This window comes from Trematomus bernacchii, unplaced genomic scaffold (assembly GCF_902827165.1).
Source record: "Trematomus bernacchii unplaced genomic scaffold, fTreBer1.1, whole genome shotgun sequence".
NCBI classification, from domain to species: domain Eukaryota; kingdom Metazoa; phylum Chordata; class Actinopteri; order Perciformes; family Nototheniidae; genus Trematomus; species Trematomus bernacchii.
This window is the reverse complement of record NW_022987720.1, coordinates 13,089,781-13,114,385: the sequence shown is the minus strand read 5'-3', so window position 1 is coordinate 13,114,385 and position 24,605 is coordinate 13,089,781. Positions and strand designations below refer to the sequence as shown.

The 24,605-nt window shown below is 40.4% G+C and overlaps 1 protein-coding gene across 1 annotated transcript; it reads right to left on the bottom strand.

Annotated features, from left to right (window-relative positions):
• Positions 1–322: 322 nt before the first annotated feature.
• On the bottom strand, positions 323–24,348 carry kcnh4a (potassium voltage-gated channel, subfamily H (eag-related), member 4a). Its single transcript, XM_034143490.1, has 16 exons — positions 24,273–24,348; positions 17,464–17,697; positions 15,210–15,341; positions 14,968–15,101; positions 14,200–14,452; positions 12,607–12,764; positions 11,397–11,604; positions 10,818–11,012; positions 10,528–10,727; positions 9,251–9,500; positions 3,724–3,938; positions 3,522–3,560; positions 2,246–2,610; positions 2,076–2,155; positions 1,768–1,844; positions 323–1,421 (listed from the first exon to the last, which is right to left on the bottom strand). The coding sequence occupies exons 1-16, from the start codon at positions 24,346–24,348 to the stop codon at positions 519–521; spliced, it is 3,519 nt and encodes a 1,172-aa protein (XP_033999381.1). The 3' UTR covers positions 323–518.
• Positions 24,349–24,605: the final 257 nt, after the last annotated feature.

The following is a 24,605-nucleotide window of genomic DNA, read 5'->3' as shown; positions in this document are numbered from 1 at the left end:
CAGCATAGTCGAGCTCTGGTCTGATAAGTACATGTGTTCCTATAAAGGCAAAGAAACCTGTACAAACAAATATTATCAAAATAACACACTTCTGCAAGTGTACAGAGCAAAATATTGTGATTATCCTCATTAAATGTACAGTTGTGCTCCTTTCTTCCGTTTATCCGTTTCAGAACGAGTATGTTTTTTCCTCTGTGCTGTGTGATAAGAGATCAGCCTTTTGTAACACACTGTCTCCACTGTGTGGCGCCTCATACCTGTATATCATAACTTGAGCCTGAGTAACCTTTCATTCTTTTATGAAATATGTACAATAATTGTATCTCTTGCTAATGCTTTACTAGTGAACCTGCTAACATATATCCAAATAGTACCATTAAACCCTAAAGAGAAAGTGTGTGGTGCATGTCTTGGTGGAGGGAGCAGCAGGGAGCATTTTATTTGATGGTATCTGAAGGAAGAATTAAGTCATCATTATAACAGATTAACAGAAGATAGTGAGGTCACCAGTATGGGCTTTATATGTCCTCTACATCCAAGAGAGGTGATTGCACTTCTACAGTTGGAGAACTGCAACTCATATCCTGAGATTCAATATTGTTCGTCCTCTCTTGGTACAGTGAAGCTCTGCAGTCTCTGTCTGTTTCCGGCCCCGTCAGAGAACAAGGAGGGTCCTGTGGGAGGTGGGTAGGGCTGGATCCAACTAGGTCATTTTGCCTTGGGCCATTGACAGAGCCCTGGTGGCACTGGCTGTGCCCTGTGCATGTTGAAGAGTGGACTGACGGAGTGAGAGTGCTGAAGGTAGAGTGATACTGCAGCCGGCCAGTGTTATACATGGAGGAATGGATGGGTGTCTGATTTTGTGTGGGACCAGAGTTGGTTTGAACATCCAGAGATGGATGGGAGAAGCCAGAATTCACAGAGGAACACAGAGGGTGTGTGTTGCTCATTGTTGTAATAGAGGCATTGTATTGGACCTGTGGAGCCTGACAAACCACAGGGAAGCTACTGAAGGAAGGGCTGTGGCCTAGGAGGGATGGATGTGGGTGGGTCGTGTAGGGAGAGTTTGGAGTTGTTCTTGAAGTTTCCCTGTCAGAGCAGCACAGGTGTACACAGGAGGACACAGGGATGGAAGAGTGCAGCAAAGTTGGACTTCTACCCTGAGAGGGAATACCACTGCAGCCCAACACATTTCTGGCAGGGTGACTAATTGCTTCATGGTGGAGGTGCAGACCGGTGGCAATATTTAAAGGGACGTGGGGCTGCCAGTTGCTGGAAGCACTCACACTAGGACTGGGAACCATTTGTATGCCATAAGAGGCATGAGGTGCATGCTGCATGGACATATGAGACTGTAGGAAATGCATTATGTCGTGGAGCTCCTTGGCCAGGTTGGACACTTCGTGGTTCAGGTTGCTCACCTGAGAAGAAAATAAAAAAAAGTTTGCTGTGGGGCATATCTGTTTTTTTAAATTATTTGAAATAACTAATAAATGACAAAAATATGTGATACACCTGGAGAAAAAAGAAATTGCAGTAAAAATAGCAGTATGTTTACTACCCCATAACACTGTAACACATTTGGCAAAAGAATGTACTGATAATTCTGTATAGCCAGATCATTTATATATTTTGACTTTTTCAAGAGCAATGTTAAGGTACTTAGTATTATTCACTCAAAGTATTTTGATAATTTATACTTACACTTCACTACATCTATGAGGCAAATAGTGTACATTTTAACCCACATTTATTTGAAAACTGTACCTCTTTGTTCAGTTTGCTGATGTTCTGTCTCACTTCCTCTGTCTCCAGAAGCAGGTGAGCACTCACTTGGAACTGGTCTACAAAAGAATGAAAACAAAGCAGTACAGCTGAACTGAAATAAATAACCCATAATATATCAGGACATCTAGCCTCAAATTAGTATGGTTATAAGTACTGCTTAAATGTAGAGCAATTATGTACAGTATAAATATCTGATGATGATTAGTTAATCATACATGTAGGTTCCTGGAAAGTTATTTGAATCAAATTGTCTGCTATTTAATTTTTTCCAATTCGTTTCACCTTACCTGTTATATTAGTCTTTGTCTCCCTCTGTTCTACATTAAATTGAAATGTGTGACCATTGTCCTCAATTCCATCCACGACCCTGGCAGAGACACAAATCAGTGTTACTACATAATCATGAAAAAGGTGCAAGAGTGATTGCTGATTTATATTTGGGTTATTAACAGGTTACCTGGGGCTAAGGCTAGGTGGGCTAACACAGCTCAAGGATGGCATTAGTAGATCGGCAGGCCGCTGGTTGAAGGACTGGTCGCTGCCAAGACTGGGCACAGGAGAAGGAGAGAGCTCCTGATTGGTGAATGACTGATGAAAGGGGCTGTGGCTTCTACCGCCCTGAACAGGGGAGCCACAGTTGCGGAGTGCACTGATGTGGCGGAGCTCATCCCCTAACATGGTGCTGAGGCAGGGCTGACGCACAGGGCTGCCTGCTCCATGTAACAGGGGCACTTTCCTCTGCTGATAGTGCCTCAAGTCTTCTCCACGGTCACCATCATCTGCCTCAACAATATAGGGCAGTTTATGGTCCATAGCATGACCCTGAAGAGACAATAGATTGAAAATTCGATGTTTCTTTGATTTGTGGAAAACAATTTAAGGCTGAGTGACTCTTAACACTTCACTTTTCTAGACCCATCATTTCAAATGAACACTAAAACCTTAAACATACTGTAAAAGAAAAGGGTTGCTCATGAGATTGTGGGAATTAGTTTCCCCTGCTTGCTAATACTAAATTATATTGTTCCTGTCTCTACCTAGAATAAATCTATTATAAACAAATAAATACAAAAGAAAAATGGTGAAAAATATAGAAATATAACACATATTTGCATGTATAGAAAATGGTAAATCTACATTCAAAGCAAAGCTTTCTCCTCTGTAACAGACCAGAAAACTAAAATAGAAAACAAACAGGTACAGTATTGTTACATTTGTAAATGGAATTAAGATATCATTTTCATTTCTACGGTGTATCAGCATGCAAGCTGGAGAGCAGGTCTAGGAAAACTGTCTCGAGGGGAAAAGACACATTATGTGCACACAAACATGAATGAACAAATGTAGCAAAGCCTTCTATGTCTCTGATACAAAAACGGTTTTCTGATTGATTTCTACATTGTTTTATGGGCTTATTTTTGGCTCCTCTTCTTTCAGAATCCTTGAGTTAACTTAACACTTATTTTATCTTAAGATGAATCTCTTCAACATGTAAATAGTCTAATCGGTTTCGATCATTAGGAAGCGGTTTTCATCACTGTTTTTAGCAGCATCATATCCATCTTTATCTCAGCTTTGTGTATGAGTTCAGGCTGTTAATGTTCAATTCTCAACTTTAACCATTACAAGTTTTCAGGATAGCACACTATAGACTTATAATTGTGCTGTAACTGACTGTCAGATGTATCCGGCAGATGAAGGCTGAATTCATTACTTTAGTGATGCGCACATACCTGAGAAAGCCTTGAAGACCATGCAAGCTTTGTTACTCCCTAGAGATTTGAAAGCCAAAATTAGCAAGGTATTACACTCACATTCTTTATTTGGTGGCATAGCCTAGGTATCTTGTTGTTAATGAGCAGTAGGAAATAAATGAAACACTGGTTCAATGAAATATCTGTCTCTGCAGTGTTGTGTTAGCAAATGTCTTCTTACGTCAGCTTCACTGCCCTCTCTCAGGTTGTAGGTGAGGTTGTTGTTGATGTCAGAGCTGAACCGGCTGCCGTACTCTGGATAGAGCAGGAGGACCTCCCTCAGAGCCTTAACACTGATGTACTGCAGGTCACAGTAGGTCAGCGCCTTCACGTCTGCATTGGTCTTAATCACCTGGTCACGATCCGGGAGGTCAGAGCCAATGAGATCACCTTTTCCTGTAGGGATTAAAACAGAGATGTAACTACTTGTGGTGCAACACATCTGAAAGTTACAAAATGAGTAAAAGAGGAAATGTTCAGAGATGGCAAAAGTACACACATCCTTTACTCAAGTAGAAGTACAGATACTCGTGTTAAAGGGCCCATGTCATGGCCATTTCTACTGATTATAATTCCATTGTTGAGGTCTACTAGAATAGATTTATATTGTGCATTTTTCCAAACTCACATTGGTTTCTCATACAGCATCTCTGTAAACTACGTGTATTCACTGAATTTCACTCTCTGCCTTTAACGGCTCGTTGTAGCTCCAAAAGCTCCAGCCCCCACCCTCCCTGTGAGCACAGTGTGCTCTGATTGGTCGGGACATTGTGAATCGCGCTGAGCTCCGTGGAGGTGTTGTTTCCTTGTTAGCGATACACAGCCAAACTCATCCTGAGCACACACAAAGTCACAGCCGAAGTAAAAACAATAAGTGTGGCTTGATATTGAGTAAGAAAAAGGTTGATAAACGCTGTGAGAATGGGTCTGCAGAGAGAATTTTGCCGCGATCCCAACTGTCTGTTATCAGCCTGCAGCCAGGGAGGAGAAATCAGCTGAGCTGCCTGCTCCCTGATGTGTGTGTGAGGAAGTCCTTGGATTGGTCAATTTGGACCAATCAGCGGGGGCTTGACGTAACGGCTCCGCGGACGTAACGTAACGGCTCCACGGATTAGTCCATTTCGTTCCGAGTACGGCTTGACATCATGCCGTACCCGGAACGAAATGGAAGAATCAAATGGACAATGACGTATCTCCAACGAGGCGTTTTGGGGAGGTATTTTCTGTGTTAGAGTTTTACTCGCTACAGGGTGTACTTTGAGGGTTTGTGACTCTGCACACCGTTTACATGCATAAAAACCTTCATAACACACAAGGGGATGGGTAATAACCGGAAAAGCATGACATGGGCCCTTTAAAAAATACTCTGGTAAAAGTACTGACTAAACTTCTTTACTCAAGTAAAAGTAAAGAAGTATGGGCTTCGAAATGTACTTAAGTAAAAAGTACCCATAACTAGCAGCTGTTTTATAGAGTAACCGACCTCCCTTTATATTAATAGAACAATAATGTCATTGTTAGCTAGAATAAGTAATGGATTAAAGTAGAACAATGTACTTAAAGGTCCCCTATTATACTGCTTTTCATCAATATATTATAGGTCTCAGATATATACAAAACATGTCTCTGAAGTGTTTGGCTCCAAATACCAAACAGATCATGCATTGTAGCATCCCATAATCCCCTCTGTTTCAGCCCTGTTTCAAAAGTGCTGATTCTCTGTCTTTTACTTTAGCTGAAAATAAGGTGCCACTCCCCACGCCCTTTTGAGAGATATTTGGTTAAAAAGAACACAAAAGCCGCATTCACACCAAGTACTTTCGTGTACTTAGTTCCGGCACTAAGAGCCCCGGCGCTTTTAACCCCAGGGCACTTAGTACAGATCGCGTTCACACCGGAGTACTTTTCCCTGAGGGAAGATTACGCAAATGAGCCGCTGACGTCACTTCTTCTTCTTCTGCTTTGGCTTTACTGGCAGGCCACAAACCACTTCACGGCGAGTACAGTAGGTGGCGGTATGCACCTTAAAGTTGTTTGCAATCCGCTGCAAAACAAGAGAAGAAGAAGAAAAACTTCTCGCTGTACATTAGGCGTCTGTTCTTTACCTTCCGACCTCAGACATGATGGAGATGGAGTCGACTGAAGTTGTGCTGTTTGTGCTCATGTTATACAGCTTTGTAACGGAGTTAATGCAGCCTGAGCAACTTGCGTACAATAACAAAACAAGCCGAGCACGAGTGGTGGTGGAGAACGCTTTTGGCAGACTGAAGGGCAGGTGGCGGTGCTTGATGAAAAGAAACGACTACAAGATCACAATCCAGGTGGCAGCATGTTGCATATTACATAACCTTTGTGAAAGTAATGAGTACAGGGACGAATGGACTGCCTTACCGGCGACCCAGCTTTATGAGGCATCTGAACAGCGTGTAAATTGTAAACATTTTGACAATAAAGCTAATCTTTTGTACAGTGCTTTTGTTTCTCTTTTATTTTCCAGTCAAGACAGGCAACATTACAATAGTGTACAGTGTGGCAATATAATAACAATAAACTGTGCCAGGTGTGTTGTATGCACAGTAAATAGGCTCAGCAGCAAACCCACCGTTATTAGTATATATATATCTTCCTGAGACCCACTGCATCCGTCTGCCATAAACACTATGGAAACATAAATGTTAGTTTCGGCCCATAGTGGACTCCATTTTGTGTTGTGTAAAATGGGGGGGGGGGAATTAAAGGTTTGCAAATCCCCATGTCCTCCTCAGAGGACAATCATAAAAACATTTAGTTTTAGGTCAAATAATATTTAAAATTATATAAATTATCATATTTGTGTATGTGCCCCTGCCATTCCTCCACAAGGTTGCAACATTGATGATAAATAAATGACAAATAAAGCTTTGCCAGTTTATAACCGATGAAACATGATGGTATCAGAATAATCACTTACATGTGATGTATAGGATGCTACACAGGTCACTAAAGATAAAGTGTCAGGAGAAATAAGCAAGCTACAGGATCTGTTTAACAGTAAATAGAAGTTCACATTTTTCATGTAAATAAAATAGAAGTTGTACATGTAAATTAACATTATCAATATAAAATAAAGTGTCAGTTGTATCAAGACTATATAATAACAGTAATATAAAATGAACTGGTGAGCATCTTGTCCTCCGTTTCCTGGGCCTTGGTGAACAGCACCATCTGATCCCCGTGCATCGACTCTTTCACCACGGCACGCCGGTCCTCCAACGCCTGGGCGGTGTCAAAGAAATTCGCATCCCGTGTCCGCTTTCCTAAGAGGGGAAAATAAGCAAGATACAAGATCTGTTTAGTCGCCATGTAGTTTTACAACATACTAGGAATGTTTTTTTGGTATTTTCACAAATAGAATTAAGGTTTCACAAATCTGAAACTGTGTTATAAAGAATCTTTTGACTCTCTGGGATAATCCAGTCCAGATTTGATGAGTCTAGGTATAGTGGTAGATCAGGACCTGGTCTAATGTGGCCAGGATGCGAAAAAGCACTAAAATCTCTCTTTTTTGTATTTTCACAAATAGAATTAAAGGTTTCACAAATCTGAAACTGTGTTATAAAGAATGTTTAGCCTCTCTGGGATAATCCAGTCCAAATAAATCGGCTATGCAGCGATTTAAGAGGTTCAAACACGGAGGATTGTTCCTTTTTGAAGAGTGCTTCATGTATGCTTGAACTTTGTTTAATGTTGTTGAGGCAAGTTAAACATAAAATATGATGAATATTATGAAATAAACATGATTGTGAACATCAGTTCGATGCGTAACGTTCTTTCAAGACAAAGTTACAGTGTGTGTACCTTTGCGTTTGGTTGCTGGTAAGGAGGACGAGGCGCTGTGATCTAGAATGCAAAGCTCGCTTGTTTCCAATCCCGAGAGTTGTCCATCCTCGCCTGAAACAGACGATTAGTGCCATGAGTTAGTGAAGCAAATTACAGAAACACTGCACAGTTATTCACAAGTCAAAACGTTTTCATAGCGGCCGAGAATATCTAGCTAGCTAGATGTAGCTAGCTCGGGGCCGGTGTTAGCCTATCCAGCCTAGCATGGCTAGCTTGATCTACTGAGCAAATAAAAGTACATCTGAGACCATTATTGTGCAGATTAAAACCCCAGTGCATGTAGTTGATTTTACCTTCGTCGTGGTCGTCATCGTTGGCCACTGAATCCGCCGTTTGTAGTCCTGCCTGAGTTTCTTTATTTTTAGCCGGCTGTGCACGATTCCCAGGTCGAGTGAAAGCTACTGAACTGGCTTCAGTAGCATTCCCTGGGTCGCGTCCTCGGCGTAGATCTCCAGAAGCGCCGACACCTCCTCATCATTTCTTGATGCTTGCCATAACTGCTTTCAAAAACAAACCCAACGCTCCGTTGGTTGGTTGTGTTTTTGTAGCGAGGAAAAACAATGGCGTCTCCACACAACATTTTCACTGTTGTACGGGCGTGGTTTGCAATTCGCCCAGCCAATCAGCACTGGGGCACTTTTGGGGCACTTTTCACCCACAGAAAAGTACGCTCTCCCAGCGGGCTCTAAAAATGGGGGTAAAAGTACCCGAGATTATGTACGATTTTTGGTGTGAACGCGACATAAGGGGTACTCACGGAACTAAACGCGAAAAGTACGGTGAAAAGTACTCCGGTGTGAACGCGGCTTTTAAAGGCGCTTTCACACCGGAGTACTTTTACCCGTACTTTTCTCGTTTAGTTCCGATAGTGCCTGGAATTTTGCGTTCACACCAAAAAGAGAACTTAGTTCAGAGAACTTTTACCCCCATGTTGAGTGCCTGCTAGAGAGGTGGTACTATCCTGGGGAGAAAGAAGTACCAATTTCTGATTGGCTGGGCGAATTGCAAACCACGCCATTTGCTGGCATTAGCATTATTAGCATTAGCATTAGCCCAGCGAACCAACGGAGAGAGAATAACTTATGGCAACACAAAAAAAAAACATGGGAGTGGTGGAGTGCTGAGGAGGTGTCGGCGTTCTGACGATTTACTCAGAAGGCTTCAGTAGAAGCTGCTGGGAGTCCCAGCAGCTTCTACTGAAGCCAGTCCCCAACTCCGGGGACTTCCGGCCGGGGACTTGGGGTGGCAGTATACGCCGTGAAGTTGTTTGCGGCCTGCCAGTAAACCCATAGCAGAAGAAGAAGAAGTGGCGTCAGCGGCTTCATTTGCGTAATCTTCCCTCAGGGAACTTATTCCGGTGTGAACGCGATCTGTACTTAGTTCCATGGGGGTACTAAGTGCTGGGCACTAAGTGCTGGGCACTAAGTACGGCAAAGTACTTGGTGTGAAAGCGGCTAATGGTGCTCTAGGAGGAGATTCAGGTGATAATGTGGGGGGGGGGTTACCTTGATTGGTTATTGGCTAATGGTTACACAAGCCAAAAAAATCGGCATCATAAAGTGGCCAAAATCTGATCAGCTCATTTTCAGAGCAGGTATTTATATAAATGGATCAGGACAAAAAGTGAGCAAATCTTTTTTCCTGAAACTTTCCGAATCTCTTTCATTTAATTTCAATTTTTACACAGAGGGGACACATGTTTATGTATAAAAGACGTGAACAAGTGGATTTTGCATAATAGGTGACCTTTAAGTACAGTAAGGAAGTATTTGTACGTAACTCCACTACTTCCCACCTCTGGAAATGTTTTACACTTGTTGCACACTAACCCAGGATGGCCAGAACCATGCCATCTTTTAGAACCTCCAGGGAGCCAGAGCAGACAAAATAATTGGCCTGCAGGGCGTCTCCGTGGCGTATGAGGTATTCCCCAGGTGCACAGAAAGAAGTCTTGACGTGCAGGGACAGGGAGCGCAGGCACCCTCTGCTGGCGCGCTCAAACACAGGCAGCTGCAGGATGTCCTTGTTCAGATGCATGGCGATGTCAGCTCGCAGTTCATCTGGGAAGTCATGCAGCAGCTAAGAAAAAGGTCAATAAAAAAAAAAGTCTTCAATCACCACTGGAATGCATTTGAAGCTGAAACGCATATACTACAGTGCTTCAGGACATACCGCCACCTCACTATCTCTTTTCAATGGTGTGCTTCCTTACCCTGTCCCACTGACTGAATGCCTTTATGTAGCTATTGCACACAAATGTCCATGAAAAAGACAAAATGCAGCATTACAAAACTTTAAAGAGCAACAGAATGCATGCTGTCTATTTTAAGAAATTTGATTTGGTCATGTTTTGTACACTGTAAGGCTCTGTATCCGTTTCTAAGCTCTATTGGGAAGAAGCTTAATTTTAACACTGAATCAAATGATTCCATGAAATGAGAAAGTGTCACTAGTTGATTCAAACACTAACTTCTTGTCTACAGTGGCCGCATAACGAAAGCAGCACGACTGCAGCAGCAGCTGGGTAGGGAAGCTGAAACTTTGAAATACCCAGAGATAAGATTTCTATTGGAATTGGAGATTTTCATCTGCTGCTACTTTAAGCAAGGATTTAAATACTCCTTTCAAAGGGGCACAGATTGTGGTATTGAAGGTTGATGCACTCACATGATGTGCCAAGCTGCTCAGTAAAAACAGACACGAGGTGTTAACGCCAACAAGTTCTCAGAAATTGGTGGCTGTGTCTGTTACCTTCGACAGTGAATAAATCAACTACAGATGGTGGCGGCGAGGGTGTTAATGAGTATACTCACTATATTTCAACTCCAACTCCTATCATTAAAGGAATGTTGCTCTTGATCAGTTCTGTTATTGGTACTGTAGTTCTAAATGTGTGCCATCTACTTAGGGACCCATTTTAAAATTCTGAATCTCAAATCTAGCGCAACCACAAAATGTATTTTTCTGCATGAAGAGGACATTTTTACAGCCCACACAGTCCACAATTTACATATTAAACACTGAAAGAAACTCACTTTAATCGGAAAACTTCTCACTTAATAATTCAATTAATATTAAATTGGTACATTTCAGATTCTACACCCACCTCATTGGCGTTGATGCCATTATTGACGGACCAGGTTGCCTGAAAGTACTCCAGCATCCTCTGCTTCAGCAGCTGAGGCAGCCGATGCACACGGTTGAAGTCCTTCAGATCTTTCATCCGGGTGTGGTAGAGAGAGCGCCGTGAGTACATGCGCTGGATGATGGCTGTCACATTGCCGAAGACCACTGCATGCATCAAGGCTGGGGGTGGGAGAGGGGAGTAACATTAGGATAGTCTCACATATGTATAATAACTCTTGGCATTTCGTAGTGATCACTAGTTAAACTCACCACCCATGAGCATTATGCAGATGGAGAAGATCTTCTCAGCGTCCGTATTGGCACACACGTTGCCAAATCCGACACTGGTGAGGCTACTGAGGGTGAAGTAGAGAGAGGCGATGTAGGCGCTAGGGATGGAGGGACCCCCCAAGGTGCGGTTGAAGTATGGTGTCTCCAAACGTTTTCCCAACTCCTGAAGCCAGCCTTGAAAATAAGGCCAGAAGATGGTTGTATAAGATTCATTTTAGATGACTAATCAAACGAGTCTTCTTCAATGGATGACCCTTTCTTCTTTGATGGGTGATATAATTTAGAATGATATAATACATCACTGGTGATATAATGGCATTATCCTGTGACCTAAACTTCCTCCGTGCTTAGCGGAGGACACAAGCTAGAGGTTGAAATTATGCTGAGGCATTCAGGCATTCAAGCATGACGAGGATGTGCAGTTCCGGCCCTTTAGGGTTGCCACGAGAGACAAAGAAATGTCTCTGTTAAGCTTAATGAGCAAGGGAGACATTGTACTTTTAATAAAGGGGTGTCGAAGCGTTCAAACACATGACCACATACACGCAATGTGCTCACCTATTTCCCAGGTTACGGGGTTACTGCTTTCTATCTCCTTGCGTCCGATGATGTACCAGACACAAGCCATCCAGTGAGCCAGCAGAGCAAACACAGACATGAGCAGGGTCAGGACCACCGCGCTGTACTGGGAGTATCGGTCCAGCTTCTGAAGCAGGCGCAGCAGACGCAGAAGACGAACCGTCTTCAACAAGTGCACCAGCGAGGTCTGGGAGAACAGATAGGAAGGAAGAACATACAAACTTGAACCAATTGTAGCAATTTAAAAACCTTAGAGCTGCAATAATTTGGCCTAGTCAATTTAGTCATTTATTGGGAACTTTTTTGGTAAACTGTTAATGATTGATTTTTTTTTCTTTCGAGCAAAAATGGCGAGGCAAATGCGAGGATTTCCCACCTTCCTCTGTGTTACATATTGCATTTATGTATTTAAATAATATTTTTTGGGTTCTGAATGGACAAAACAAGACATTTTTAGACATTGCCTGAGACTTTCAGAAACTCTTCACTATTTACTAGTCGTTAGTTGCAGCTCTGCTCGTAAGCCATTATCTTTTCTCTTCTAATCTTGAGTTAATGTCTTTTTTTCTGAAGCATTTACTCTGAATTGAATGTGACTATTAGCATAAATGTTTTTAACTATAGTACATCTCAACACAACCTAGGATGTGGTTGAAGGCTAAGTAGGTTGTTTTTGAAAAGTAACACAAATGCATAGTAAATATATAAAGAGTATTTAAAAAAAGATTCTAACAAGAATAAATAAAACATTCAAATGTGCTAATGTACAATCAAGGCCAATCAAATAGTAGAATAAAATTACAGTGTAGCAACAATGCAGTGTCACTTACGAATAAATACAATCGGATAAAGACAAAGCAAATAAAAGTTTAAATGCAGTGGCAAACAAAATAAAGTTTTAAACCCTGATAGAGAGATGTCTTTTTAAGTCATCTGAGGCCTGAGGCAAAGTAAAACTAATCCATGAGAAGTACTAGTGTTTAACTGGAGGATAAAACTGAAGCGAGCGAACAAACGACGATGCTCAGTGAAGTGTTTGAATGAAGAGGATAATCATGTCCAGTCTAGTGCTCTGGGGGAACAACACAACTAAAACATTAGTGGCTGTCTCAAAGTTGGTGCACTTAAAGAGACAGAAAAGTCTAAAACCTGGGGGCACAGTGTACTCAGAGATATGTAACAATCTTACCACTGTGATGTTGAAAGCATAGAGAAGGTCGAAGGGTAACGCCGCGATCAGATCCACAAAGAACCAAGTGGTGCAGTAATGGAGGAAGATGGAGCGGGCGTCGTACACTACCTGACCGGACTGACTCACATAGGTCGTCCGAAAATTTAGGATTATGTCTGAAAAGAAGAGAAGCAAAGGAAATGTATCAAAAAACACACATTTATAGAAAAAATATTTCATGATCAGACGATACATTTAGGTCTAAGAGTTTGGGAGTTTACTTGGCTGTTTAAGCTATTTGATTTAGACTTGTCTTGTCTTGAGTGTTTCTAATCATATTTAAATGTAATTTTATCAGAATCTGAATTCCTTTGTTTGTCCAACAGGGGGGGAAATTACATTGTTACAGCAAAAGTAAAGATAGAGACAACAAATAAAGCACTATTAGATAAAGGGCATGCACAGAATATTTAAAATGAAAGGTTATTACAATTTATAAAGTACACATTTGTAATAAAATAATTTAAGTTTTTTTAACGTTTATTTTGTATTTTCTGTAAAGCACTTTTATTTGTCTTGTGTTGAAATGTGCTATATAAATAAACTAGCCTTGGCCTTTATCTCAGGTAATAATTAGTAAGTCAATTAGTCAATAATAATACTTCCGAATTATAAAATTGGTTATTCCTTTGAAGCTTGCAAGGTGAAAAAGTTAAATATGTGTTTAACTTTTTATACATCTAAGATAATTAAGGTGAGTATCAAATAATAGCTGCAGTAATGTTATAGAGGTAGTCAGAAATATATAACATTAGAGGCCAAAATAGAGTAGCTGAAAGATCATGTTATATTCTCAGTATTTTAAAGTTATGCCGATTGAAATGATAAGAAAGGAATTATTAATTTAAAAAGATTCAGCTCCATGTTGATGATTAGAAAACACATGACATAACCGGTAAAAGAACCTAACAGGATTTTTTAGCAAACTAATGACCTTGTTATTATTGTTATAAATCCCTGGCACTATATTTCACTTTTCCGCTCTTCTTTTGTTTATTGCAGTTAGACTGAACACAGAGTGCATGTGAGTTTAAATTAAGTTCTTTCAGGGACAAGATTTTGTAGTTATACTCCACCCCTAATGCTGAAACTTAAAGTGAGAAAAACCGCAGTGTGAGCTAATTCTGTCCCCAGAAACACCTGTTAAGAGAGATGTGCTATAACACTTCGTTTTGAGGAAAAGTGGGACGAAGTGAGATAAATCTAATTATGATTTCGTAACCTGGGGCAACAGACACACCCTGAGTGGGCGAGAAAAGGTAGGAGGTGTAGCCGTGTCAACTATCGCCAGGGAAATCAGTGTGACTGGGAAATACAGCTGTTCTTTAAACTGAACATAGTTGTCTCTTTATAACTCTGCACAAGACGCTTCGACACTAAGGTCAGCTGGTGTGCAGCATGAAATCAGTGTCCAAGATGTTACTTTAAGATTATCAAACTGCCAAGTATGTGACAGAAAGAAGTTAGAATACAAAAGGCTACTATGTGGAGGAAGACTTGGTTGACTGCAAACTTAGCAAACAGAAATTGTTGAATGAAATATGAACATACCAAGGATGAAGAGCATCTCCACTGCGATGTCACTGCCCATAGTGCTGCGGCTGACCAGGGAGTGGTAGCTGCTGCCCTCATCGTGGCTAACAAAGCAGATGTCATACGGCACGGCCACGGCCACGTAGAAGGTGGCCAGCAGGATGAGCCAGTCCCACAAGGCCTTGGACACGCTGTAGTGCAGCAGGATCAAACGGGACTTCTTCACAGCCGCCACCTTGTACTCGGGCAGGGACGGTTTCTGAAACACACTCTGAAAAAAAGGACACAGATACATCGAAAAACAAAATCCTGGGAGCTTTTTAAAGAAATTGAACTCCAACCCGGTGCTGTGGTGCTGAGTCAACACAGTTGGACAGAAACCTATTTAAAATACAAATCTGAAGGGCTTGGATTATATTTACGGTCACCTTAAACCCAGATGTATGGTGAGTTCTTTGGACAAATGCAACCAGATTTAGAGATGAAAAAGGACAAATAATGTGAAGTTTTTATACTTCACAATAACTTTCATTGATAAATAGTAGGACTACATTCAAATGTAATTAACATTGAGTTATTAGTACATTTAACAAACAATGAAATGACAATTATTAATGTCATACATTTTTCATATGTTACAATAACTTTCATTGATAAATATTACATTCAAATGTAATTAACATTTAGCAAATAGTACATTTAACAAACAACAAAATTACAATTATTAATTTCATGCATTATAAGTAATGCATTAATCCCATTTTATCATAAATGTGTTTTTCTCACATTGGTCAGCTTCCTCTGGCCCCTCTTAGAGAACAGGTTGCTAAGGTGCTGCAGAATATTCCTCCCCCTCTCGTGAGCTTGAGAAAAGTGCGATCGATTGCTTTTCCTGCTCTGCTGAGCGTCCTCTGACATACCTGTGGAGAAACCAGTGGATTATTGTAAGTGGTGCCTCCCATAAATTCAATATGTGACAGAAGGACATTTTGAAAATATAATTAAAATGTCTTGTAGCAAGGCCTCACCGTCTCCTTGGTTGTAGTGATGTCTCTTCCCGTATGATTCACTGACATCTTTGAAGGACAAGAGGAACAGCACCATCTCACCTTTCTCATTTTTAATCGGCACAATATCCAGGAGGCACCAAAATGGAATTCCTGAGGATATCAAACAGAGCATTAAACTGAGGTACCCAGCAGTGTTGCCTGACAGTTCTTCCCCCTAAAATTATGAATGGATTTCTATTAATGCTGGAATAACAATATATAACACCAACATAATGATAATTATTATGTGAACACACAGCTATACCTACTGAATAAACCAAAGACTTGATTTACAATATTGATTTAAAATAATTGTGTTGATGACGACAGCCACTTAACTTAAAATGACGGCAGCACTGATCAAGGTTTTTTCTGTAACTGTCAAAGTCTGTTCACATCTTCTTTTTTATCTGTCTTTAAACAATGCCAGAGCCCATATGGTGTGCTCGTTAGTGCTTCCTGTCTTCTGTTGATTTCTCACATCCAATGCTCGGTTTTTTTAACCTCTTGCGCTCTGTTGCATTTCTTTACTGGGGACAGTTTAGCGATCAAGTGTCATGCTCTCCACAAATATAAAAAGGAACATTCACAAAGTATTCCATGTTTTTTTTTTATGGAAAAAACTAATATTTGTTGTCCAGCCAATGTTAAATTTAACGGACTATTTCAGTGGATTGATATGACTGCAGATCCCTTGAGCCTCCTGAGCAACGGTCTGTTCACCTTAGCAACGGTCTAGTAGCAAGAATTAACAACCTCTGAAATGTCCAAATTGACCAATCAGAATCGAGTATTCAACTAGGCCTTGTAATAACTCTAGTTATTAGGCAAGGCAAGGCAAGGCAAGGCAAGGCAAGAGTAAGAGTAAGAGTAAGAGTAAGAGTAAGAGTAAGAGTAAGAGTAAGAGTAAGAGTAAGAGTTGCAGCGGACCTGCAGGTTTCTGGTAGTTTGTTCCAGATATTTGGTGCATAATAACTGAACGCTGCTTCACCATGTTTAGTTCTGACTCTGGGGACAGAAAGCTGACCAGTCCCAGAGGACCTGAGAGATCTGGATGGTTCATAATTTAGCAGTAGGTCATAAATGTATTTTGGGCCAAAACCATTCAATGCTTTATAAACCAGCAGCAATATTTTGAAATCAATTATTTGACACACAGGAAGCCAGTGTAAAGACTTCAGAACAGGAGTGATGTGATCCACTTTCTTAGTGTTAGTGAGGACTCGAGCAGCGGCGTGCTGAATTAGCTGAAGCTTTCTAATAGATTTTTTAGTGAGACCTGTGAAGACACCATTTCAGTAGTCGAGTCTACTGAAGATAAAAGCATGGACAAGTTTTTCCAAATCCTACTGTGACATTAGTCTTTTAATCCTTGATATGTTCTTTAGGTGATAGTAGGCTGATTTAGTAATTGTTTTAATGTGACTGTTGAAACTCAGGTCAGAGTCCATGACTACACCTAGATTTCTGGCTTTATCTGTTGTTTTGAACATTGCAGACTGAAGCTCAGCGCTAACTTTTATACGCTCTGCCTTGGCTCCAAAAACCATTACCTCAGTTTTATCTTTGTTTAATTGGAGAAAGTTCTGACACATCCAGTCATTGATTTGTTCAATGCACTTACTCAGTGTTTTAATTGGAGAATAGTCTCCTGGTGAAATGGCTATGTAAATATGTGTGTCATCCGCATAGCTATGGTAACTTATTTTGTTGTTTTTCATTATCTGAGCCAGTGGTAGCATGTAGATGTTAAAGAGAAGAGGCCCCAAGATGGAGCCTCGAGGTACCCCACATGTCATATTTGTCAACTCAGATGTGTATTTACCTATAGAAACAAAGTTTTTTCTGTCCTTTAAGTAGGATTCAAACCAATTTAGAACTGTTGCCAAAAGTCCCACCCAGTTTTCTAGTCGGTCTAGTAATATGTTGTGGTCAACAGTGTCAAACGCAGCACCGAGATCTAATAATACTAACACTGAAGTTCTTTCACTGTCTGTGTTTAAGTGGATGTCATTGAAGACCTTTACAAGAGCAGTCTCAGTGCTGTGGTTTGGACGAAATCCTGACTGGAACACATCGAAACAGTTATTTAAATGCAAGAAATTACTCAACTGTTGGCCTCATCTCCCTCCCTTCTATGTGTTTTCTTTGAAAGGAAGAACTGTAGTTAAAATTCAAGACATTGGTACCTATTCTAACATTTTCAACATCTGGGTGATCATGTCATCCTTACCGTTTTTCCTATAGAAGCAGACCTCTCCCTGGTACTCCTGCTGGCCCTCCAGAGCTTTGTCTACCTGCTGGATCACGCTCTCAATGGTCTCTGCTCCATGGAGGAAGCGGCAGGTGCAAGTTTTCTGCATCACCTCGGTCCGAACAAATCCGGTCAGCTCACAAAACCCGTCAGAGCAGTACACGATGGGGTGACCATGGCGACCCTGAGCATTCCCCAGTAAAAAGTTACTGTCTGCAAGGGAAACAAAAGGTTAGAGGTGAATCTACTGAGTGACCCTGAGAAAACACTGATTGAAAAATAGGTGACATTTTATGATTTTTTTTTTTAATTGGTCAGATAGCTGCATCACTGAAAGAAAAAAAATGTTCAGTAACATTGAAGCATAGCAACAAGGTTCTCTTTTTGTTCTCCACTCTCTCTTGTGACATTGATTCAGATTAGATTAGTTTGTTGATGCACCAACAGAAAAATACTTTTTCTCTGAGTCATTCTGTCTGCTTTCAGCTCGGAGCCCTAAAATAGTCGAGTGTACATCAGAGAGAGCTTTGAAGTAAGCCGGTGATGTGCATGAAGTCTGAGGATATGCAGGGCTCCAGCTGGCTCCATGGGGGACAGGGGCCTCAGTGGGGCTTTTTGCCCTTAATTAGCATGGCTGGTGCGTTTTCATCCGGCCACCGGGTGCACAATGCATTTTTGTATTCAACAACTACCTATACAAACATATACACACACCCCCGCTAGAACCCAGTATCTTTAAAAACATCTATTTTTGGCTCTGTGGTGATTGCATGATAAACACTGTATCAAACGACTTAAACCTTTTCCATCTCTTCCTTGGAGATCCTGATACCCTCCCAGCCAGATGAAATAAAGCATTTAACTCCCAAATTGTTTTAGAGTTCATGATTACTTTGGAGGGTTTGCAGATTTTAGTGCAAGTTATGTAGTCCATTTAGGCCCTGATATAACCCTCTGCATAATGCAATAGTCGAACCGCACATCCTCAAGAATGGCCGTAATGTTGAAGCAGCCTTGTTGCAGTCGTTTTAGTGTACCTATTAAACTTGCAGTTGCCAGGCAACCAGCAGAGACTCCAGGAAGTTACTGGTCCTGTGTGGCACATCAGTCTCTTTAAAACACCAGTCCGTTTGTTTTTAAATATCATATTTTATACAGATGAAGCAAATAATACATAAGTAAATAAGTATATATTTGCTTATATAGGCAGATTGGATGCTGTAGCGACAAAAATCTTGTAAAAATAAAACAAAAAAATTTACTTAAAGATAAAACTGCCGCTGAGGCATCAGATAGCGAATCTTGAGCATTGGAATGATCCAAGTCCAGACAAGAATATCCTTTCATGCTCCATGATCCAATATCATCAAACAAAGTCAATTTAACAATTTTCCTGTAGCTTGCCCTTTGCATCTCCTCAGGCCTCCTCGTGCTTTTCCCAGTGGGACATCTCATTTAAAGGTGGGGTAGGTAAGTTTGAGAAACTGGCTCGAGATACACTTTTTGTTATATTCCATGGAATGCTCTTAACATCCTGATAGCAATGAATATCTTAAGTGCTTTGACAAAAAATCCCTAAAAAAATGTCATCTGTGGAAGCCGTAGTACTGTAAAAAGCACGACCAATCATTTTAGCCGGCCCGGCTAAAATAACTGGATGGCCTACCTGCCTGTCAGCCTTCCATCTGTGCACAAACTTATCTCGTGCCCTCATTGGTCATGTGCGCGTTTGTGTGTGTTGGAGGAGGGGCTCTGTAAGGAAGTGGCAGATTTTTTCCGGCTGTGTATTTTCAAATTCTAGCGCACTCGAGCTGGTTTCTCCAAAATTACCTACCCCACCTTTAAGTAATAATAATAATAATAATAATAATAATAATGCATTACATTTTTTATTAGAGCGCTTTTACAATTACACATTACACATATTAGACATGTAAGAGTCATTACTGTGGACATTACCCACAGGAGCAAATGCGGGTAAAGTGTCTTGCCCAAGGACACAACGGCCTGACGCAGTGGCGGCCGAGGCGGGTTTCGAACTGGAGTTCACCAAGTAAACATAATAAGCTCTTAGCATTAACATATTCTTAAAGTATTAAATGTTGAAGCACTCATTCTGGTCTGTAACTTTAAAGTATATATTGTCACGATCTTAGTTTTGTCTGTCTAGTCATGGTTTTATTTTGAAATTCTGTTCTCCCTGAGTCTGGTCTTCCTTCCTGTGTTTGCCCTCCAGTGTCTGATTGCCTCATTGTGTTCACCTGTTGCCCTTGTGTTTCTGCCTCCCCTGCCCAGCTATGTCTTGTCCTGTGATTACCCTTCTGTGTAGTCTTGTCTTCCCCATGTGCACCATGTCGGATCGTTGTCTTTCCTGTCACCCTCCATGTTTGTCACTGTCGGTTTTTGTCTGGATGCTACCTCGTGGCTCGTGCTACCTGTTTATGGATTCATGGTTGTGTTTATTTTTTATCATTGTCAACAGCTTTTTGTAATTAAAGCTCGCCTTTTGTTACACTTTGAAACTCGCTTCTCCTCAATCTGCATTTGGGTCCTGCCTTACCTCAAACCCTGACATATATATTATTTGATTTCATTATGAATATAAATAAATAAATATGTGAATGTTGCTGCTGGTGCTTTTTTTGTTTCTTCTTCTTTTTTTTAGTTTGTGAATTTTACCGAGGGATCAATCAAGTTCATCATGTATTACATAATCATTTATTTTCTTGATTAAATATATTTATATATATAGATTTATCTGAATCCAAAGCTTAAAAGAAAGTAAAGATATCAAATAAAAGTCTTTGATTAAAAAGTAGGCTACAATGCTAATGCTGGTTGCTGATAAATGGACACTTTTTTGTTTTTTTAAAAGATTCTCCACAGATTAATTCCTTTTTCTGGCAATGCCTGTGATAACAAAACAACACAAAAGCATCACATAGACCCACAAGGTAACAATGTTTCTTTCTTACTCAGCTGAGAAGTACATTTTAAATTGAAAAGGTAACAGTAAACGCTCCCATGAGGCTAGAAAAAACGCTTCTCTCCATGATGCTTTTAACCACTAGAAAAAGTGTATAAATTCAAGACAAAAAAATAAATGTTGGTTCTTACTGCTGGAACATTGAAAAGTCATCTTAGGGCAGTGCGCGTGGGTGGTGAAGCCGAACAAAATGTAAATCAACTGCAACTAAACAAATCACTGAATGTATTCTGCAAGAGGCTGTATGCCTCATTTGTAATAAAAATAAAGAATAGTAAACTACCAAAGAGTTTTTTTCACATGGATATTTTAGGTTAAGCTGTGATAAACAAGATATACTTTAAGCATGATGTCATAGTTAATGTGCTTTATTACCAATAAATGTACACAAACAGCAGATTGATATACATGTTTTCTGCTTGTAGAAAACCACAACAATATAACACTCTGGTGTGTCAGTAATCATCCTCTTCATAGCTGCTAATAAAGAAGTAGACATTTGGAATAAAGTACAGTTTTCATTTGATCTACTTTATAAGCTTCATATTGATTTGTAAGGATATACAAGGTTTTATGCCCTTCAGGATTTTTGTGTAGAGAAACAAAAGCAAAATCTGGTCCACATTCGCTGACTAATACTACTTCAATATTCTAGACCGGGGCTACTGAATGGTGTCGTCTTTTATTCATTTGTTCAGTCCCACTCTGAGTACAAGATGATTCCATTCAAAAAAGGCGTCTTTGTTGCAAAACTCTATATTGTCGATACAGCTGCAAAGACCACACTGTACTTCATCCTGTTTTAATGAGAGTGATGCTTTCTTTTTTCCCTTAAAGCAAGTGAAATAAACACAGGCTGGTAACACCACATGCAGCTGTAGATGACACCTGATCCATTTCATACTATTCCAAATCCAAAAAAATGATAACAGAGCTGGCAACAGGGGGGTGTTAACAAGTGTTTGTTCCAGAGAGAGAGACATGTAATTAGTGATGGATATTCTCTACCTGATAAGTATACAGTGAAACTCCCAAGATTTTTCCATGCTCGTGTTGCCATAGTGATTTGTAACGAGAAAAAAATAAAACATATGCCAATGATGCAATTTATATTAGGGTTTTTAGGACACTGTGCTAATATAAGATATTCAATATCTGCCTTGTTCTGTTTGTCATCATGCATCACAATTAACAATTGCATAACTCAAATGGCTGAGGTGTGTGCAGCATACATGAGTAAGGATCTACTGTTATTTTAAGCAAAGCAAAGGTAAATATTGGCTGGATCCTATACCGCCAGATGACTAAACTCAAACTCTTTCACTTTCCTCTGTCTGTCTTCCTTCAGCTTGTTTCTATGGTTTCATGTTTTTCAATCTTACAACAGTATGGCTCACACTGACTGGCCAAACCATTGTTGATCTGGGATTCTTACTCACAGTGATCTGATACTGTGGAAACTGCCGTCCATAAAGTAAAAAATAGATTCAAATGTATATATTTTGAGCCATCAAATTATGTTATAAGCTGACATCAATTTGGAGGTGGCAATTGATTAAATGAATAGTATAAGTATTTTATTCTGCTCTCAAAGAGAATGACCAAGCAAGACCTTTCATGATATTTGAATTGCCTCTGCATAATTGATTTCAATTAATTTCCTGGTAGTGCCCGTGCCACCTTCATTCCCCTGAGCCCAACATCAATTCACACTCTGTGGAAATGTGCTTCTCCTTCATCGAGATATAATTTGAAGTTTCCCCCTTGTATTCAAGGATACGTCCTCAGGCAGAAAGGCTTTCAATTGAAACCGAGACACGTTCAATGTGTGTCTTCAGATTGAAAAGTGCTCGGCTCTGAAGAAATCTCTTGTCAGTTGGCCCCTTCACCTCCCACTCAGATACTTGGTCAATCCGCCCACATGCACATCTGATACAGAGGTATTATGGCAGCGAAGACTGAGAAAATGTCTGCGGTGTTGATATGTGTGTACTGTGTAAGTGTATGTTTATGTGTCATACAGAAAGCAAGGGCGAGACAACATGAAGAAGGCATGGAGGATTAGTGTGTGTGTGTGTGTGTGTGTGTGTGTGTGTGTGTGTGTGTGTGTGTGTGTGTGTGTGTGTGTGTGTGTGTGTGTGTGTGTGTGTGTGTGTGTGTGTGTGTGTGTGTGTGTGTGTGTGTGTGTGTGTGTGTGTGTGTGTGTGTGTGTGTGTGTGATAGGGCGACACTGACAGAGATCGTGTCCTACAGTAGCACTGAATTTGTGAAATTGTGAATATGTAAAGGACACAGACCGTCTGACCCCTACACACTCACACCTTTCATCGTGTTCTATAAGAGCTGACGAGTGCCTCCTTATGACTTTCTACTCAACTGAGGCATGGTTTACACTCACAAAGATAAAATAACCAGGGTCAGAAATAATGAACAGTGGGTGAACATCAATACTGTCCAAGCGTGGAAATGAACAACCTCTGTCTGATCGTTAGTCTCTTTTTAAATAATGCAAAAGCACAGTCCGGTATAGTTGATACTGAGTCTGTAAGGTTGTATTGACGTGCATCTGCTATTTTATATATATTGATGAGCAACAAGGCTTTGTTGAGTGAAATACTGTTTAAAACAAACAGCCAATCTTTAATATAAGCAATATTACTGCCTGGGTTCAGAGTGGCAAGACAAGAACAGAACCCATTCGCAGATATGTTTTGATAAAAGCTTAATTTACATTTGATAAAATATTCAAAGTCCCGTCATGTACAGTTTTTTAAGCTCAACCTTGCAATAATGGAGGAATTAAAATTAGAAAAGCAGAAAAAAAACTCAAATGTGAAATATTTTGAAAGTAAAGCTTTTCTTATGAAGGTTTACCATTTCTTGTTGTAAATTTCCATTTTGGTATGGGCTTGCTGTCACAATCACATAATTAATGCACTGTTTGAGACATCTTTTTTCAGCAAATAAAAAAATACAATTTTCACCAAATATCAACCTCAGTGTTGCTTCATTTACACAGCCTCTCCTGCTAACCTCACACCACTACGCAGGGTACAAAAACACCAAGAGGGAGTGCAAAGCAAATATAAAGATCAAGGAAATGCCCCAATAAAGAGTCTTAAATATTTTTAAAATAAGGGTTGAAGAAGAACATCAGCTGAAATGTGTAGGAAAGTGTGTGGATATACTGTAGGGTTATTTGTGGGAAAGATGGCAAACACAAGCTGTACAGCCGTAATATGTTTTGGTTTAAAGGAAGACCTTGACTGAGAAAAGTACAAATCTCAACAGTGAGACATCCTTAGGAGCCGCTCTGTGGCTCAACAAGTGGCTCATCAGTTCCGATATATATCATCATAGCCGGGCACCGCTCGTTTCAATTTGTATTTATGGTTTACTGTCACAACTCGCAGTGTAATAATTGGACTTCACTTCCGTTGGACACATTTGTCATCAGCAGTGTTTTTCGGTGCCCGTCACAATCCTAAAGTAGGTTACAGAAATGCCAAAGGCACATCTCCTAAAAGCTCAACTGGTACCGTTGAAGCTTCAAAACTGAGAGGGATCTATATTCAGACGTCATAATTCAGATGTAATGATGTGTGGGGCAAAACGTTTGAAACACATTGACTGCAGTATTGTAACAAATAAATTGAAACAAAGAACGAGCACAACTAGCCTTAAGATGTACACAATAAAATATGTACGGAATGTCTCGTTTGTCCCACAAATGACATTTTAACTTCAAGCTTTGAATATTTTAAATTAAAGACAATTGCAGAGAATTATAGATTATACTTACGAGTGCCATCAAAGTGGTTTGCGATGGTTTCCAAGAAGGTGTTTTGTGGAGCAAGGAGGCCCTTCATCACAGGCATCTTGTACTAGAGGAGGGGACGGCGGCAGACTCTCTGACAGAAGTTTCCAGCAGTTTTTCAGCCTTCCCCAAAGACAACCTGAAAGAATAGCAGGGTGCCTCTCCTTGGGCTTGCTTCAAACTCTTAAAAAATGTTCTGATGGAGTGAAGGTTCGTTTTATTCTATGTTGTTGCGAGGAAAGCACTGACTTGCATCATTTCTTCTTCTTTTTCTTCAAGGTTTTCAGATGTGCATCCCCCTGCTCTCAGCGCTGTTTC

Coding starts and splice junctions, on each gene's coding strand:
- kcnh4a (XM_034143490.1), bottom strand. CDS start 24,348: ATGCCTGTGATGAAGGGCCTCCTTGCTCCACAAAACACCTTCTTGGAA. Junction 9,501..10,527: donor ATGGCATCAACGCCAATGAG/GTGGGTGTAGAA, acceptor CCTTTTTCTTAG/CTGCTGCATGACTTCCCAGA. Junction 3,939..9,250: donor CATGGTTCTGGCCATCCTGG/GTTAGTGTGCAA, acceptor TAATCCCTACAG/GAAAAGGTGATCTCATTGGC.